A 20,061-nucleotide genomic window follows, 5' to 3' on the forward strand; every position below is an offset into this window, starting at 1 on the left:
ACAAGTTGCTTATCTCATGTCCTAGAACATACTGCTCGTCATTTGCAATTTTGGCCGCTCTTCAAAGAATTTTATGGAGCAAATTGGGAAATGGGGGAGAAAAAAGAAAAAAAAACAACAAAACTTGTTTTCACGAGCATCTTGAGTAACACTTCCGAAAACAAACTGCGTCCTTCAGACAGGGTGACTCCTCTGTCCAAAAACGTTTTCTTTCCCCCTTTTTCTAAAACATCCCCTAAATTCTCTTTAAACTCAATCTGCCTCGGAATTCCAAGCCATCCCTTTGCGTCTGCTAAAACTATAGCTCCTCTTAACTTTCGCAGTCAACCCCCCCCCCCCCCCCCCCTCCGCTTGGCTGGAAGCATTTGGAAGTCATTAGGCATGAAGGAAAACATTCCCTGACTAGAGACAAAGACAGGTGTCTCTTTGATGCTGGCTCAATTGATATTAAGTTGTGTGCGTAGGGAGGGGAGTAGTGACAGTCACCAATGGAAAGGTGCAGGCCCCTGATGAACTTTCCATGTGCACCAGGGTGGTCACAATGTACACCCTCATAGCACACAAAGACCAGGGGTGTCATTATATATGCCGCTCTGTTTTCCGGGCTGCATCAGAGGAAAGAGAATGGTCTAGTTGTATAAAGAAACGACGCAAGAGATTACGAGGAACACTGAGTGCGCTTTATTCCCCGCTGGTTGTAAATGCCAAGGATTGTCCCTTTTATCAGCTCCGGCATCTCATGTGTGGCTCAGACGCAACCTCACTGAGGAAGTTGTGCCAACAAAGGACAATTTCAACCCAGGAAAAATACCAGCCAAGGAAAGCACGGGGTGGAGGAAACGGGGAGTGCAGACAAACTCTAGGTAGAAAGGCCCTTTTCAGTCTGGGTTCCTTGTTGTCGGAGGATGAGTAATTAGCAAAGTCAATATGGTGAAGTGGAAAGAGATCAGAGCCAAGGAGCTGACTTCAAAGACATCGGGACATTTTAAGTAGTCTCCTGCATCGTTCACACAAGGCCGTGTTGTGCCGTCCAAGGCATCATTCAGGATCATTATCCCCAGAACGCAGCTTCCAAAAGGACATGTTCATCCATTAGAAGTTATTTTTTCCACTTACCATCAATCTGGACGAGAGTCTCCGCGCGATACCTAATGTCAAGCTCGCCGGATTCACGCTACTGGCTCGCATGTTCGTAGCAAAAGGTTAGGGTGGTGTGGAACATAAAAAATAGAAGGAGGAAAAAATGGGCATAGCAAAAAAAGAACATTTTATTGAATTAGTTTAATGATGCAAACAACTTTTCCTTGTGCGTACCTACTTCAGCACCAGTGAAGCAAGACTCCATTCACATCTGTAAAGTTCAACCTTAAAGGGGTACTCCAGTGCTGAGCTTAAATGTTCCGAACGCTTAGAGCTGGCGTCACGAGCCCAGCCCCCTCAATCTAAGTCTATGGGAGGGGGCGTGACGACAGTAGACTTGCATTGAGGGGGCGAGGCTCGTGACGCCAGCTCTAAGCGTTAGGAACATTTTCTTCCAAACGCTCAGCACCGGAGTACCCCTTCAACTTGCGAGGTCCTATGATCAGCACAACACAATCCAGAACATGTTCAGCTGCAGAAATAACTGGTATCAGACGTCCTTATTTGTTAAAGTGGAATGTCACTCACTTCTTTCCTGAAGAAGAAATAACAAGCATTAGTGATAAGCAATGTTGGCGTATCAGGCTCATTTAGTCTAAATTCAGACCACGTGTAGCTCAGCCATGTGCGCACATTACCTGGTAGTTTCAGCCACTTTGGTACTTTGCCATGATCCCTTTGAAGTTGCTGATGTGAATCAGGGATTCCCGCCTGCTCTTCATAATCCTCTGGTGCTCTGTGAGCTACCACCGCGCTGGCTTCTGGATGGTCGTCCATCACAGGTGCTGCTGACCCGACCAGGACACGTGGCATGGCCCTGTCAAGGTAGAATGGAATTCCTGAGCACAAGAGGGCAGCAACGCGCCACGTCGTACTATAATAATATAGGGTCTCTGTTACCTGGCAACTAAGAGGTCGGCTTGGGAAGGAGACATTGGTTCACTCACAAGGTTGTGCCTCAGGAAATGTTCTGGTTGGGGGGGGTAAGTGTATAAACATTAAAAGATAGCCTTCACTTGTCTATAGATAGTGTAATACCATCTTGTTTAGAGCTAGTGACAACAATTCATGTATAGTGTCGGACTCTGTTCACACCACTGTAAGAGATTCCGTTTGGTACCTCTGTTGGCAGTTCAGTCAGATGTGATGCAAAAACGGTAAAGCATGCAACACTATTCTTCCAGTCAAAATGGCAGACAGCACACTGGAACCACCACTGGCTAATTAGAAGTCAAAATTTAGTGGGTCACCATGATGGGAGTGTGAGTAGAGACTTATGGTGTAACTGTCATTTAGATATGTTAGGGTCTGAGAGCGGAGACCCCCACTGATCACTAAATTAAGCTGGGAGATTGGCTCAGCCGAGCTCTCATCTTTTAATCTCTCTCCTCCCTGCAAAACACAGACTCCACAGACATGTTATTAAAGGAGAACTGTAGTGCATTATAACTTATCCCCTATCCGAAGGATAGGGGATAAGTTATTTTGCACTACAGTTCTCCTTTAAAGGGGTACTCCACTGGAAAACTTAATTTTTTTAAATCAACTGGTGCCAGAAAGTTAAACAGATTTGTAAATTACTTCTATTAAAAAATCTTAATCCTTCTAGTATTTATAAGCTGCTGTATGCTCCACAGGAAGTTCTTTTCTTTTTGAATTTCTTTTCTGTCTGACCACAGTGCTCTCTGCTGACACCTCTGTCCATGTGAGGAACTGTCCAGAGTAGGAGCAAATCCCCATAGCAAACCTCACTTGCTCTGGACAGTTCCTGACATGGACAGAGGTGTCAGCAGAGAGCACTACGGTCAGACAGAAAGGACATTCAAAAAGAAAAGAACTTCAGGTGGAGCATACAGAAGCTTCTAAGTATTAGAAGGATTAAGATTTTTTTTATAGAAGTAATTTGCAAATCTGTTTAACTTTCTGTCATCAGTTGACTTTAAAAACAAAAATGTTTTCCAGTGGAATACCCCTTTAAATTTGCCTCCTGCAGCGAGGAAAGAAGCACTTTTTCCTGTTCATTCTAGTGATCAGTAGGGGTCTCATCACTCAGACCTCGACTGTTCAAAACTATAACATTGTAAGCTGGTCATACACAGGACTGAAATTGGCTGATTCTGAAAATTGTACCAAGATCAGCTAACCATCTAATGTGTTTTGGGCCTCCTGACCCTCCCATCAACATCAAATGCCGCCCCAGAGAATGGTCAGGCATGCTTTATTGTTGGTGAGATAAATAGTGCCTATCGGCGGTTCTCTCCCCATTGAGACCACACGCATGCTCAACTAAACTGAGCGTGTTTATGGATATCTAGATAGTACGCTGACATCCGGACAATTGTGTACGGTCGGCTTAAAGGGGTACCCCGCCCCTAGACATGTTATCCCCTTTCCAAAGGATAGGGGATAACATGTCTGATCGCTGGGGTCCGGCCACTGTGGACACCTGCGATCTCCGCCGCGGCACTCCAGTCATCCGGTGCAGAGTGAACTCCGCTCCGTGCCAGATGACTGGCGACCACAGCCACTACCTCCCACAGTGGCCACATTACTAGTCCTCACTCCTCCTCCCATAGGCATGAATGGAGTGGGCGTGATGTCCCAGGCTTCCGTGTTCATAAATGCCGCAGCGCCGGCCCGGCACAGGGGGTCTCAGCAGCCGGAACACCCCCCCCCCCCTCCCCCCCCCACAAGATCAGACGGGATAATATGTCTAGGGGCAGAGTACCCTTTAAGTCCCTGTAGTTGTCTGTGCATACAATTTTCTTTAAAGGGGTGCTCCTTTGCTCAGCATTTGGAACAAAACTGTTCCAAACGCTGGAGCCAGGAGCTCGTGACTTCATAGCCCCGCCCCCTCATGATGTCACACCCCGCCTGCCTCAATGCAAGTCTGAGACTTGCATTGAGGGAGCAGGGCATGAAGTCATGAGGGGGCAGGGCTATGACGTCACAAGCTCCCGGCTCCAGCGTTCGGAACAGTTTGTTCCAAGCGCTGAGCAGCGGATTACCCCTTTAAAGCGCAGCCAGGGCCGATCGGATACGTCGGCACTAGGACAGCCTACGGAACTGATTAAAGGGGTACTCCGCTGCTCAGCGTTTGGAACAAACTGTTCCGAATGCTGGAGTCGGCGCTAGGAGCTTGTGACATCATAGCCCCACCCCCTCAATGCAAGTCTATGGGAGGGGGCATGACGGATGTCACGCCCCCTCCCATAGACTTACATTGAGGGGGTGGGTCCTGATGTAACGAGGGGGTGGGGCTATGATGTCACGAGCTCCCGACATCGGCTCCAGCGTTCGGAACAGATGTGAGAAGTGAAGTGCAGCTAGAAGGCAACAACATCCCACAGCATCACAGAGGATTTCAGGAGAAGCCATGTACAATGAGACGGTATTACAACAAGGCATTTCACGACAGATCAATAGCCTGAGATTTTACCTCTTGGTTTTGGTGACCCAAAATGAACAACAGCAGCAGGAAACAGCTGGGCCTAGGGGGGGGGAAAAAAACAACCAAGAACACACATCAATGTATGTGTAAAATATCACAATCAAAGATCAGCAAAGATCAGTGAAGATTAGACTCCGACATTTTGTACAGGTGCAGGTGAGTGACGTGCAAGAGCCATAGATGGTCCACAGGGCTGGTGCAAGGATTTTTGCCACCCTAGGGGTGACACACTGTAACAAGCCCCCTCCTCATGTAATCTTCTTACTACTTGGATGACACACTGTAACAAGCCTCCTCCCTCGTGTAATCTTCTTACTACTGGGGTGACACACTGTAACAAGCCTCCTCCTCATGTAATTTCCTTACTACTTGGGTGACACATTGTAACAAACCTCCTACTCATGTAATCTCCTTACAACTGGGGTGACACACTGTAACAAACCTCCTCCTCATGTAATCTCCTTACAACTGGGGTGACACACTGTAACAAGCCTTCTCCTCATGTAATCTTCTTACTACTGGGGTGACACACTGTAACAAGCCCCCTGCTCATGTAATCTGCTTACTACTGGGGTGACACACTGTAACAAGCCTCTTCCCTCGTGTAATCTTCTTATTACTGGGGTGACACACTGTAACAAACCTCCTCCTCATGTAATCTTCTTACTACTGGGGTGAAACACTGTAACAAGCCCCCTCCTTGTGTAATCTCCTTACTACTGTGATGACACACTGTAACAAATCCCTTTCCTCATGTAATCTGCTTACTACTGGGGTGACACACTGTAACAAACCTCCTCCTCATGTAATCTCCTTACCACTGGGGTGACACACTGTAACAAACCTCCTCATCATGTAATCTCCTTACTACTGGGGTGACACACTGTAACAAACCTCCTCCTCATGTAATCTCCTTACCACTGGGGTGACACACTGTAACAAACCTCATCATGTAATCTCCTTACTACTGGGGTAACACACTGTAACAAACCTCCTCCTCATGTAATTTCCCTACTACTGGGGTGACACACTGTAACAAGCTGTAAACACTGTAAATCAGAAATGACACAACTACCTTACTTTAGCCGACTAGTTCAGGTCACTAAAACATAAATACAGAACAGCTCCCTCTTGGCGGCAACGGCAGACAAGATTTTCACATGTGTGTTTGGAGGAGGGTTCTCAATAATTGGTAATAATTGTATATATATATATATATACACACACACACACACACACACACACACACAGATATACATATACTGCTCAAAAAAATAAAGGGAACACTTAAACAACACAATGTAACTCCAAGTCAATGACACTTCTGTGAAATCCCACTGTCCACTCAGGAAGAACACTGATTGACAATCAATTTCACATGCTGTTGTGCAAATGGAACAGACAACAGGTGGAAATTATAGGCAATTAGCAAGACACCCCCCAATAAAGGAGTGGTTCTGCAGGTAGTGACCACAGATCACTTCTCAGTTCCTATGCTTCCTGGCTGTTTTGGTCACTTTTCAATGCTGGCGGTGCTTTCACTCTAGTGGTAGCATGAGACGGAGTCTACAACCCACACAAGTGGCTCAGGTAGTGCAGCTCATCCAGGATGGCACATCAATGCGAGCTGTGGCAAGAAGGTTTGCTGTGTCTGTCAGCATAGTGTCCAGAGCATGGAGGCGCTACCAGGAGACAGGACAGTACATCAGGAGACGTGGAGGAGGCCATAGGAGGGCAACAACCTAGAAGCAGGACCGCTACCTCTGCCTTGGTGTAAGAAGGAGCAGGAGGAGCCCTGCCAGAGCCCTGCAAAATGACCTCCAGCAGGCCACAAATGTGCATGTGTCCACTCAGACTCCATGAGGGTGGTATGAGGGCCCAACGTCCACAGGTGGGAGTTGTGCTTACAGTCCAACACCGTGCAGGACATTTGGCATATGCCAAAGAACACAAGATTGGCAAATTCACCACTGGCGCCCTGTACTCTTCACAGATGAAAGCAGGTTCACACTGAGCACGTGACAGAGTCTGGAGACACCATGGAGAACTTTCTGCTGCCTGCAACATCCTCCAGCATGACCGGTTTGGCAGTGTGTCAGTAATGGTGTGGGGTGGCATTTCTTTAGGGGCTGCACAGCCCTCCATGTGCTTGCCAGAGGTAGCCTGACTGCCATTAGGTACCGAGACGAGATCCTCAGACCCCTTGTGAGACCATATGCTGGTGCGGTTGGCCCTGGGTTCCTCCTAATACAAGACAATGCTAGACCTCATGTGGCTGGAGTGTCTCAGCAGTTCCTGCAAGAGGAAGGCATTGATGCTATGGACTGGCCCACCCGTTCCCTAGACCTGGTCTACAGACCATAGAAAAATGTTCTCCTTTACAAATGAGCCTTTTCTCAAGTCAAGGCAACTGGTGTGAACTGGGAACTGCTGCCACTAGTGTGTAGAATGTACTGGAAACATGAATCTATGGACTCTGAGCTATCCAGATGGTCTTGCGTGCCAACTACACCTTATCCAGGAGTATCTGGATAAGGCGGAGTATGTGGCAGTATTATCGGCATGTATCTGGAAATAGGAAAACAGCACCACACCTGTCCTTAGGTTATATGTGGTATTACAACTTGTTGTGTTTTTAGAAAAAAAAAATCCGCCCTGCTGGCACACTGATGGGATCCCCTGCATTACTAAGAATGAAGATGTGGCAGTGGTTATGTAGTACTATGCACAACTATGTACAACATTGTTACCCTAACAGTAAGTCACAGGGTAAGATCAGCAACTAAAGTGTGGAGGATGCAAATGTTCCCTGTGTGACCTAAATACTGCCACACACTGTGCCTCTGAATATAATACTGCCACACACTGTGCCTCTGAATATAATACTGCCGCACAGCATGACCCTGAGCAGAATATTGCCACATACTGTGCCTCTGAATATAATACTGCCACACACTGTGCCTCTGAATATAATACTGCCACACACTGTGCCTCTGAATATAATACTGCCGCACAGCATGACCCTGAGCAGAATATTGCCACATACTGTGCCTCTGAATATAATACTGCCACACACTGTGCCTCTGAATATAATACCGCCGCACAGCATGACCCTGAGCAGAATATTGCCACATACTGTGCCTCTGAATATAATACTGCCACATACTGTGCCTCTGAATATTATACTGCCACATACTGTGCCTCTGAATATAATACTGCTGCACACTGCACCCCTGAAAATAATACTGCTGCACACTGCACCCCTGAAAATAATACTGCCGGATACTGTGCTCTCTGAATACAGTGGTCCCTCAACATACGATAGTAATTCATTCCAAACGACCCATCGTTTGTCGAATCCATCGTATGTTGAGGGATTTGTGCAATGTAAAAGTGCATTAAATACTCACCTGTCCCCGCCGCTCCAGACAGCGTCCTCACCGCTCCCGCTGGTCTTCCAGGGGCTCCCGATGGGGTCCCCCTGCAAAAGGCGTCTTCTGCATCTTCACCGGGGTCCGGGCCTCGCTTTCTGGTGACGTTATTACGTTTTTGTGCCAAGACGGCGTGCGCAGCTACGTAATAACGATGCCGGAAAGTGAGGCCCGGACCCCGGAGTGGACCCGGAGCAGCAGGGATAGGTAAGTGAACCTGCTGGGGCACATTACACTGCTATCTGACAGCAGCTTAAGCATTTTGCGCTGCCGGATAGCAGTTAATGCGATGGCCCCAAAATATAAAAGCATCGTATGTCGATGCTGACATCGACATGCGATGGCCATCGGGGCCATCGCATGTCGGGGGGGTTACTGTATAATACTGCCACATACTGTGCTCTCTGAATATAATACTGCCACATACTGTGCTCTCTGAATATAATACTGCCACATATTGTGCTCTCTGAATATAATACTGCCACATATTGTGCTCTCTGAATATAATACTGCCACATACTGTGCTCTCTGAATATAATACTGCCACATACTGTGCTCTCTGAATATAATACTGCCACATACTGTGCTCTCTGAATATAATACTGCCACATACTGTGCTCTCTGAATATAATACTGCCACATACTGTGCTCTCTGAATATAATTCTGCTGCACACTGTGCCACTAAATACAATACTGTTACATCCTGTGCCAAAGTATAATACTGCCACCTGATGTGCCCCAAATATAATATTGACTTTGCCCTGAGCCAAACAATTATACCTTTGTATTCCTTAAAACAATGAACAAGGTCTTTGCGCTCACCTCAGTGACTGATGCCACTCTGCCCCCATATAAAATGTGCAACCGTGCACACTCCAGCTGTTGCAAACTACATCGCCCATCATGCACAGACTGAGAAGCATGAGGAGAGCTGTAGTTTTGCAACAACTGTAAAGCTAAAGGTTGGGGGGGGGGGGGGGGGAACACTTGGAAATACTCACCGGTCCCAGCTCCTGCATTGTTTTTGTTGCTCTGGCCTCTTCTAGTCAGGCCTGGTCAGAGCAGAATGATGCAGGCAGTGCTAATAGTCTGCATTATAGAGGAAGTGCCGGGCAGACAGCAGTGTCCCCTCCCTCCGGGCTGCATTAGGCTATTCATTTGTATCGGTGTCTTAAAGGGGTACTCCGGTGTAAAACATTTTTTTTTTTAAATCAACTGGTGCCAGAAAGTTAAACAGATTTGTAAGTGACCTCTATTACAAAAATCTTTACCCTTCCAGTACTTTTTAGCAGCTGTTTGCTACAGAGGAAATTCTTTTCTTTCTGAATTTCTTTTTTGTCTTATCCACAGTGCTCTCTGCTGACACCTCTGTCCGTATCAGGAACTGTCCAGAGCAGAAGAAAATCCCCAATGCAAACCTATGCTGCTCTGGACAGTTCCCGACACGGACAGAGGTGTCGGCAGAGAGCACTGTGGACAAGACAAAAAAGAAATTCAAAAAGAAAACAATTTCCTCTGTAGCATACAGCTGCTAAAGAGTACTGGAAGGGAAAAGATTTTTTAATAGAAGTCATTTACAAATCTGTTTAACTTTCTGGCACCAGTTGATTTAAAAAAAAATAATTCCACCGGAGTACCCTTTTAAAGACACCGATACATATGAATGTGGGGAGAGGGAATATCTCCCCTTCTGGAGGTCCAGATGATCGTCGGTTATCAGTTAAGTGCCGGGAGGGTAATGCTAACACGTGCTTATTTTTTAATAGTCTGATGGGGTTTTGGTAGAGGGCGCATTGCCCATTTTCTATTCACTTTATAGCAGGTGACATCACATCATTCGAGACTGGATAACAATAAGGAAAAGCTAAAAAAGAAGCATGAAGACCTACACCAGTTTTTCCCAACCTGGGTGCCTCCAGCTGTTGCAACACTGACCTACACAAACACATTGGAAGCCTATTACTAGGCCGGAGCCTAGTATAACCCGGCCTCTACGCCTCTTGTAATTCCGAGAGGTGCGCTGATCAGTGCAGCGCTGCGGTGCGGACTCTTCTCAGGAGTGCTGCCCGTGTTATCGGGTCAGCTGGGAGCAGCACATGAAACAGGACAGCGACAGGACACAGTATGGGGCTTTTTAACATTTCCTCTTCAAATCTGCATTGTGTAAGGTTGCATGCCATCGGAAAACAAAGACAGCTTTCCGTAAACTTTAATTACAGAGTAGCAGACATGGTCAAAACTCCGAGAGGGAGAGAACACTCGCCAGCGCTTTGATGTTTCATCTGTAGGGATTTCACTATTTAGAGAAAGGACAGCTTAGAAAGGGCCCCTCGCTCCCCCTCGAAACGCAACTAGCCCCCTTTAAACACAACATTTCTTTTATGCACTTCGGGAGGCTGGAAAAATGAGGTTTGTGTAGCGTGTTAGTGCTGGAATTTTTTAATAACCTCCTCTCGCTCTTTACTCTTCCCCCCCAATTATCGTGCTGAATAATTAACATAGTGAAGGAGATAACTAAAGCCAGCATCTCCCCACTGAAAGATCTTTAGTTCAAAGCACGGCCCTTTTTTTTTTTTGTCCATTCCCCCTGGTGCCGCCACTAAAAACTTCCTTGTCAGTCAATCTCTGGGCAAACACTTCAAAGCCTCTGGAGGGAAAAAGGCCCCGAGGGTCACAGAGAATTCATTGCAGGGAGGAACAGGCCGCACATACACCCAGCAATAGGAACACAAAGACAACAGGGCTCGGCGACACTGAGCCACAGATATACAAAGAATAAAGTCATACAGTGAACAACAACAACAAAAAAATATAGAAAAGACAAATAATGGAGGGAGGGGAAAAATATATAAAACATTAATTAATTAATTAAAAGAAAAAAGTATACAGATAAATAATGGAGGGAGGGGAAAAAAATAAAAAAATTAATGAATTAAAAGAAGAAAAGAAAAAAAGTATGAAGATAAATAATGGAGGGAGGGAAAAAATATATAAAACATCAATTCAAAGAAAAAGAAAAAAGTATACAGATAAATAATGGAGGGAGGGAAAAAATATATAAAACATTAATTCAAAGAAAAAAGTATACAGATAAATAATGGAGGGAGGGAAAAAATATATAAAACATTAATTCAAAGAAAAAAGTATACAGATAAATAATGGAGGGAGGGAAAAAAATAAATGAATTCAAAGAAGAAAAGAAAAAAAAAGTATGAAGATAAATAATGGAAGGAGGGAAAAAATATATAAAAAATAAATGAATTAAAAGAAAAAAGTATAAAGATAAATAATGGAGGGAGGGAAAAAAATATAAGAAAAATAAATGAATTAAAAGAAGAAAAGAAAAAAAAAGTATGAAGATAAATAATGGAGGGAAAAAAAAAAAGAAAAATAAATGAAAAGAAAAAAAAAGTATAAAGACAAATAATGGAGGGAGGGAAAAATATATAAAAAATAAACAAGTAAATAGAAAAAAAAAGTATAGAGATAAATAATGGAGGGAGGGAAAAAAAATATAAAAAATAAATAAATTAAAAGAAAAAGAGATGGGGAGAACAGAGGGGAGGTGAGCGGTACATCTGTCAACAAATCTATGTTTGCTCCTTGAGACGTAAACAGCTCCTAACATAACAATGGAGTGTCCCCGAGCAGGGAAAGCTGGTTGCATGTGAAGCATTCCTTCCATCCCCGGGATGGTCGCTGATTAAAGTGCCACAGGTCTGTTTAGTTTGATGTTTGAAGATCAATGGAAGAGAGAGAGCACTTCAAAGGGGGCGAGCGGGGATGACTGGCGGAGTCCAGAGTGCAAACATTTACAGACACATAGGGACCAGAGCTTAAAGGCAAAGCCGCCTTTTTATTTTTTTTGGAAAATGACGTTTGAGGGTTGAGCGATGTCTTCACAGGGAAAGCAGATCAAAAGCTCCAGACAGGAAGGAACCACCGGCCAACGACCCCCGAGGAACCAGGCACCCAAAATAAGGAACAGTATAATTATGGGGGAATCCGAGTGCGACCCCTGACGAAATCCAAACTATCCTTAACTACTAGGATGTGACAAAAAACATCCTGTGGCTGTGATGGAGGAAGGATACAGGGACTAATGATCCATGAGATACACATGCCATCTCTTATGCCCGTGTTTCCCAAGGAGGGTGCCTCCAGCTGTTGCAAAACTACTACTCCCAGCATGCCCAGGAGTTCTTTACGAAAGGAGAACTCTGGAGCAATAAGTCCATATCTACGGTACTTTAACCTTGAAAAATAAAGCTGCTCACCGGACCATCTCAGAGAGCTGCTTAAATTACTTCTATTAAAAGATCTTAATCCTTCCAGTACTTATCAGCTGCTGTATGCTCCACAGGAAGTTATTTTCTTTTTGAATTTCTTTTCTGTCTGACCACAGTTCTCTCTGCTGACACCTCTGTCCATTTTAGGAACTGACCAGAGAAGAAGAGGTTTTCTATGGGGATTTGCTTCTACTCTGGACAGTTCCTGACATGGACAGAGGTGTCAGCAGAGAGCACTGTGGTCAGACAGAAAAGAAATTCAAAAAGAAAAGTACTTACTACTCTGTAGTAAGTACTGGAAGGATTAAGATTTCTTTAATAGAAGTCATTTACAAATCTGTTTAACTTTCTGGCACCAGATGATTTAAAATAAATTGTTTTCCACCGGAGTACCCCTTTAAAGAGGACCTGTCTGTTTTATTAAAGGGGACCTGTCATCACTTTCATGCTACCTGAACCTTGAGTTATCAGGAGGGTCCCTGGTGGCTTCTCCCTGAATTTATAGATCTCTCCCTATACTCAAGCAGGAAGAGATCCATCGATCAAGGCTGGTGGGACGGGGACCACACCAAGTACACAGGAATGACTGACTGGTCATAATAACTTAAAAGTGTACCTGTCAGATCCTAAAATAAAAATATGTTACTCAGTACCTAATCCAGACCATGTACATATAAATTATACGTCTCTAGCACCTTTATTTTTGTAACAAAGACCTATTTTCTGTAGCTCACTAGGTTTGAAATCCTCTCAAAGGGAGGAGGCGTGGCCTCAGCTTCCTCCCCGTAGCCCCACACTGCTCGCTCACATCTCACCTCATATTAGCAAAACTACAACTCTCAGCATGCCCTGACAGTGAGGACATGCTGGGTTGTAGTTTTGCTAATGCTAGGAAGGGGGATGGGGAAGGTATGGTAGAGTGATGTTAGCTGCCTCCGCCAGGTATACATTGGCAGAACTGCTGCCTGGACTCCGGTGCAACGCGGGGTTACGGAGGGAGGGGGTGGTGTCATGCAGCTTTGTCCATGAGTCATCTCTTGGACAAGCGCTGCTGTGGGACTCGTTGGTGTCCTACTAGTTATAGGGACCCCTAGTTGTGGTATTTTCAAGGGCCATTTTCTTTATTAAATAGTCAAAAAAGAATTAACAAGCATATTAGAAAGAGTCTTTATTTTTAATAATTTAAAACATATTAAAAGTTTTTTTCATCTGACAGTGCCCATTTAAGGGGTTATCTAGGAATTGTAAAGGTATCCTCAGGATAGGGAATAAGTGTCTGGTTTGGGGGGGTCCAGAACGGGCTCTCAGCCCTCCCTGCTGATCGATCCGGACCCCACCTTCCGAGACGTACTAGTCTTGGCAGTAATGGCGCACTCAGGCAATCACCAGCTGAATTGGGACATCGTTGTAGCCAGAGATTTGCTGAGCGGGCCGTCACTCCCAAGACAAGTCCATTGGTGGGGGCTGGAGAGGTCTGAAGGGCTCTGTCTTGGAAATTGCTGGAAGTCCCAGTGGTAAGAAAATTATCACCTATCCACAATGTTAAATAACCAGTTTACCCCTATAAGAAAACATCTGATGGGTCATAAATCTGAGTGTCACCCCAATCACCCATGAACAGAAGGACCTTTTAAATGGGCACTGTCAGATACAATATCATATGATAGGTTATAAAGCATGCAAAAACAATATGTTTTGCAATTGCTTTCATCAAAATATTGGCCACTAGGGGTCCCCCTGCCTCCTGGGACACATACCAGTCCTGCAGTGTCCAGTGGTCATCGACATGTCATGGACACCATGAGTGATTAAAAGGGCTGCAGGCAGGTCCAGAGCTGCTGTGCTTGCTTCCAGCCCTCTGTGAGTCAGAGCAGAGTGAGGGAGGAGTCATCACAGTGAGGAGAAGAGAGGGACACGCCCCATGCCTCTGAGTGAACAATGATGGCAAGTAAATAAAGGTCATTTTGAGAGAAATATAGGTTGGAGACAAATAAAAATTAGATGTACATGATCAGGATGAGGTACTGAACAACATATAACAGAATATACAGTTATTTGAGAGAAGGCTCAAAGGGTGTGCCAGCAGTTGGGTATCCCTGTGCAGTGGCCTCCATTTACATCACATGTATCTTCTCTGCTTCACTATCGCTTGGTCCTATAAGAGGAGGCTTGGCAGCTACAGATAGGAATGTCTTTTTGGGCAGAATACATGAATATGTTAGTCTAAATCAGTGTTTCCCAACCAAGCTGCCTCCAGCTGTTGCAAAACTACAATTCCAAGCTTGCCCGGACAGCCAAAGGCAGTCCGGGCATGCTCGGAGCTGTAGTTGTACAACAGCTTGAGGCAGAGTGGTTGGGGAACACTGATCTAAACACTGCAAAAACCTGCCAGATGCAATAAAATGTATGAGCTTGGTTTCCGCTCAGAGATTTATATGGGAGGAAATCTATACAACACTTCTTCTGATCAGAACATGGATAGGAGGCTGATAACTTTTCCACATGAGAAATAACCACTCGTCTGAAATCACGTGTCAGTCTACAGATTGGCGGTCCTCCTTCAGATCCAAGTACCCTCTTTCCCCAAACACACACAATCTTCATCACGACAGGATGTGTCTTATTGCCCTCTGAGCCCTGGGGAAGGACCTCCCTCCACCGGTGACACTTTTATTGAGTAGTTTAAGGTTCAGTGGAAGCGCCTCTATTAGGAACAGCAGTCATGGAAAGCCAGCCAAGAATAACAGGGCTGCCAGCAAGATGAAAGTCTGAGGCAGGAGAGGCTCCGCTGCCGGAACGTTACAGAGAAGAAAGACCCCTTCACAAGCTGCCAAGAGCTCAAAGCCCCCTCTCCTCCCAGGAACCTACTCCAGGCTGAACACACAAGCAGGGGGCTCAGGTTACTACTGTAGAGGAGGAAGGGAAGAAGACCCGCACAGCAAACTCATCATATAAAGAATGACCGGCAAGGTCTTGTATGGGATGCACAGGAAAGACCCTGCATCCAGAGCCCCATAGGAAAGAGAAGTACCAAGGCCTCCTATACAACAAGCACATTACTCTGGGTAGTAACGGTTATGCACACCTCTCTCTGATATCTATGCTATGGTATTGAAAGGGGTATTCCTTTATCGATCCTAGGTTATAGAGGGGTAATCTCCTTTATCGATCCTAGGTTATAGAGGGGTAATCACCATTATCCATCCTAGGTTATAGAGGGGTAATCTCCATTATCGATCCTAGGTTATAGAGGGGTAATCACCATTATCCATCCTAGGTTATAGAGGAGTAATCTCCATTATCCATCCTAGGTTATAGAGGGGTAATCTCCATTATCCATCCTAGGTTATAGAGGGGTAATCTCCATTATCCATCCTAGGTTATAGAGGAGTAATCTCCTTTATCGATCCTAGGTTATAGAGGGGTAATCTCCATTATCCATCCTAGGTTACAGAGGGGCAATCTCCATTATCCATCCTAGGTTATAGAGGAGTAATCTCCATTATCCATCCTAGGTTATAGAGGAGTAATCTCCATTATCCCTCCTAGGTTATAGAGGAGTAATCTCCATTATCCATCCTAGGTTATAGAGGAATCATCTCCATTATCCATCCTAGGTTATAGAGGAATAATCTCCATTATCCATCCTAGGTTATAGAGGGGTCATCTTCATTATCCATCCTAGGTTATAGAGGAATAATCTCCATTATCCATCCTAGGTTATAGAGGGGTAATCTCCATTATCCATCCTAGGTTATAGAGGGGTAATCTCCATTATCCATCCTAGGTTATAGAGGAATAATCTCCATTATCCATCCTAGGTTATAGAGGAATAATCTCCATTATCCATCCTAGGTTATAGAGGGGTAATCTCCATTATCCATCCTAGGTTATAGAGGAATAATCTCCATTATCCATCCTAGGTTATAGAGGGGTAATCTCCATTATCCATCCTAGGTTATAGAGGAGTCATCTCCATTATCCATCCTAGGTTATAGAGGGGTAATCTCCATTATCCATCCTAGGTTATAGAGGGGTAATCTCCATTATCCATCCTAGGTTATAGAGGAATAATCTCCATTATCCATCCTAGGTTATAGAGGGGTAATCTCCATTATCCATCCTAGGTTATAGAGTAGTAATCTCCATTATCCATCCTAGGTTATAGAGGAGTAATCTCCATTATGCATCCTATGTTATAGAGGAATAATCTCCATTATCCATCCTAGGTTATAGAGGGGTAATCTCCATTATCCATCCTAGGTTATAGAGTAGTAATCTCCATTATCCATCCTAGGTTATAGAGGGGTAATCTCCATTATCCATCCTAGGTTATAGAGGGGCAATCTCCATTATCCATCCTAGGTTATAGAGGGGTAATCTTCATTATCCATCCTAGGTTATAGAGGAGTAATCTCCATTATCCATCCTAGGTTATAGAGGGGTAATCACCATTATCCATCCTAGGTTATAGAGGAGTAATCTCCATTATCCATCCTAGGTTATAGAGGGGTAATCACCATTATCCATCCTAGGTTATAGAGGAGTAATCTCCATTATCCATCCTTGGTTATAGAGGAATAATCTCCATTATCGATCCTAGGTTATAGAGGGGTAATCTCCATTATCCATCCTAGGTTATAGAGTAGTAATCTCCATTATCCATCCTAGGTTATAGAGGAGTAATCTCCATAATCCATCCTAGGTTATAGAGGGGTAATCTCCATTATCGATCCTAGGTTATAGAGGAGTAATCTCCATTATCCATCCTAGGTTATAGAGGAGTAATCTCCATTATCCATCCTAGGTTATAGAGGGGTAATCTCCATTATCCATCCTAGGTTATAGAGGGGTAATCTCCATTATCCATCCTAGGTTATAGAGGGGTAATCTCCATTATCCATCCTAGGTTATAGAGGGGTAATCTCCATTATCCATCCTAGGTTATAGAGGAGTAATCTCCATTATCCATCCTAGGTTATAGAGGGGTAATCTCCATTATCCATCCTAGGTTATAGAGGGGTAATCACCATTATCCATCCTAGGTTATAGAGGGGTAATCTCCATTATCCATCCTAGGTTATAGAGGGGTAATCTCCATTATCCATCCTAGGTTATAGAGTACGTACAGTCTACATGCCTTCAGCTCTCAAACGGGAAAAAAAAGTAAAAAAAATAAAACTATTTAATAATAAGTATCCATTAAAAACAAAAGCAACAAAAAAAAGAAAAAAAAAAAGTGTATAAACTGAAATGCGTATATATGGTTCATATCACCATGACTAAGAACACTCTCTCTTCTTTTCTGTCTGACAACAGTGCTCTCTGCTGACATCTCTGCTTGTCTCAGGAACTGCACAGAGTAGAAGAGGTTTGCTATGGGGATTTGCTTCTACTCTGGACAGTTCTCGAGACAGGTGTCATCAGAGAGCACTTAGACAGAAAAGAACAACTCAACTTCAGCAGCTCATAAGTACTGAAAGGATTAATATTTTTTTTTTTTATAGAAGTCATTTACAAATCTGTTTAACTTTCTGGAGCCAGTTGATATATAAAAAAAACGTTTTTCCTGGATAACCCCTTTAAGATGGTTCATGCACGAACTGGCTTTCCTGCTCAGCCACCTTATTTGACAAACTACCGGCGTTGTCACTGGGGCAGCAAGTTGGTCAAAGTCCTGATGCTGCTATGAGTGATTTCCTTATCATCGGGAGCACAAGCCCAGGCCAGCAGTGGTGACATCATCAAAGCACTACTGGCCGAAGCGTCAATCAAATGAGAATGTCCCTCCCTCGTGTATCCAGGAAGTGAATGTGTGCGCGCAGTGCAGCACAGAGGATAAAAAGGCAGGTAGAAAAACCCCTTTACTATGCTAGGCAATCTAGGGGTTATTCATAGCAATTCTTTTACTTAGTGAAGAAGGCTATTCGGACCAGTAGGGTCTTGTATGGGAAGTGACCACTCCCTGACCGTAGCGGTAAACTACCTCAACTGGGTATCTACTTTTTAAGGGTTTTAAGATGGAGAACCGGAAGTGGTGAGCAGTGGGGAGAGGGACCTCTAGTAAAAGTAGCAAAAACATTGGTTTAATAGAGATCCCCTCTTATTATTGAAAACTTTCATTAGCACGGATGTGTATAGGCAGGTGAGGAGGAATGGCTGTTTACCAATGAAGCAATTAGCTGACCGCTATTCGTGATCTATAGTGCTGTTTACTTACCTGCTCCATGTACAGTTACATTTTTCACCAATGTAGTCAGATGTTACATGCTGATCTGAACATCTAAAGGCAGGGTGCCTCCAGCTGTTGCAAACTACAACTCCCAGCATGCCCACAAAGCCTTTGGCATGAAGACCTACACCAGTGTTTCCCAACCAGGGTGCCTCCAGCTATTGCAAAACTACAACTCCCAGCATGTCCACAAAGCCTTTGGCATGAAGACCTACACCAGTGTTTCCCAACCAGGGTGCCTCCAGCTATTGCAAAACTACAACTCCCAGCATGCCCACAAAGCCTTTGGCATGAAGACCTACACCAGTGTTTCCCAACCAGGGTGCCTCCAGCTATTGCAAAACTACAACTCCCAGCATGCCCGGACAGCCAAAGGCTGTCCGGGCATGCTGGGAGTTGTAGTTTTGCAACAGCTGTAAGCACCCCGGTTGGGAAACACTGGTCTAATAGATCATCAATAGCTAATTATCAAGCTGCAGTGATGTAAGAATGGATTTAGCAATGCTGGACACAATAGGGGTCATCTGGTTTGGTCATTCATGTGTATGACTGAATATTTGTTCTGAATGAAGAGGTAAAACCAGTTGGGGCTAGAACATCTTATGTCATGAAGTCTCACTCACCTGGAAAAGGGTAAGGGAGTCATCCTTCAGCTCGGTTCTTGGAGGAGTGATAACTTCAACAAAAACAGAAATAGTCTTATATTATTACAACAAAGGAGAAGAGGACAGTGATACTTAAAAAAAAAAAAAAAAAATTGGCAATAGTTTTTCTGCACTTCTCTCTGCCTTAGGCACAGGCCTAGTCTTCTCTCTGCCTTAGGCACAGGCCTAGTCTTCTCTCTGCCTTAGGCACAGGCCTAGTCTTCTCTCTTCCTTAGGCACAGGCCTAGTCTTCTCTCTGCCTTAGGCACAGGCCTAGTCTTCTCTCTGCCTTAGGCACAGGCCTAGTCTTCTCTCTGCCTTAGGCACAGGCCTAGTCTTCTCTCTGCCTTAGGCACAGGCCTAGTCTTCTCTCTGCCTTAGGCACAGGCCTAGTCTTCTCTCTGCCTTAGGCACAGGCCTAGTCTTCTCTCTGCCTTAGGCACAGGCCTAGTCTTCTCTCTGCCTTAGGCACAGGCCTAGTCTTCTCTCTGCCTTAGGCACAGGCCTAGTCTTCTCTCTGCCTTAGGCACAGGCCTAGTCTTCTCTCTGCCTTAGGCACAGGCCTAGTCTTCTCTCTGCCTTAGGCACAGGCCTAGTCTTCTCTCTGCCTTAGGCACAGGCCTACGAGTGTCTAATGCAGCCCTGTATAGATTACATAGATTACTCATTTCCCCCGCAGCGGTTTCTGTATTTATGGCTACACATATCAGTAGGAGCCAAATGCCAGTGTTAAAAGTTGTAGGGCCCACACTGATCAGCTGATCTCTGCACTGGCTACCATTTAAAGGGGTACTCCGGTGGAAAACTTTTTATTTTTTATTTTTTTTTTTAAATCATTTGGTGCCAGAAAGTTAAACAGATTTATAAATTACT

General features: G+C 44.6%; 1 protein-coding gene across 1 annotated transcript in view; it reads right to left on the reverse strand.

The window, feature by feature from the left end:
- Positions 1-335: 335 nt before the first annotated feature.
- The window catches only part of ASPSCR1 (ASPSCR1 tether for SLC2A4, UBX domain containing), a 63,538-nt gene continuing 43,812 nt past the window's right edge, over positions 336-20,061 (reverse strand). The window contains exons 12-16 of the mRNA XM_056549789.1: positions 19,168-19,220; positions 4,580-4,631; positions 2,041-2,110; positions 1,779-1,957; positions 336-1,675 (exon numbers count right to left, since the gene is read on the reverse strand). Coding sequence (XP_056405764.1) covers positions 1,665-1,675; positions 1,779-1,957; positions 2,041-2,110; positions 4,580-4,631; positions 19,168-19,220 — 365 coding nt within the window. The 3' untranslated portion in view covers positions 336-1,664. The remainder of the gene's footprint in view (positions 1,676-1,778; positions 1,958-2,040; positions 2,111-4,579; positions 4,632-19,167; positions 19,221-20,061) is intronic.

This window comes from Hyla sarda, chromosome 13 (assembly GCF_029499605.1).
Source record: "Hyla sarda isolate aHylSar1 chromosome 13, aHylSar1.hap1, whole genome shotgun sequence".
In the NCBI taxonomy this organism is placed as follows: Eukaryota; Metazoa; Chordata; class Amphibia; order Anura; family Hylidae; genus Hyla; species Hyla sarda.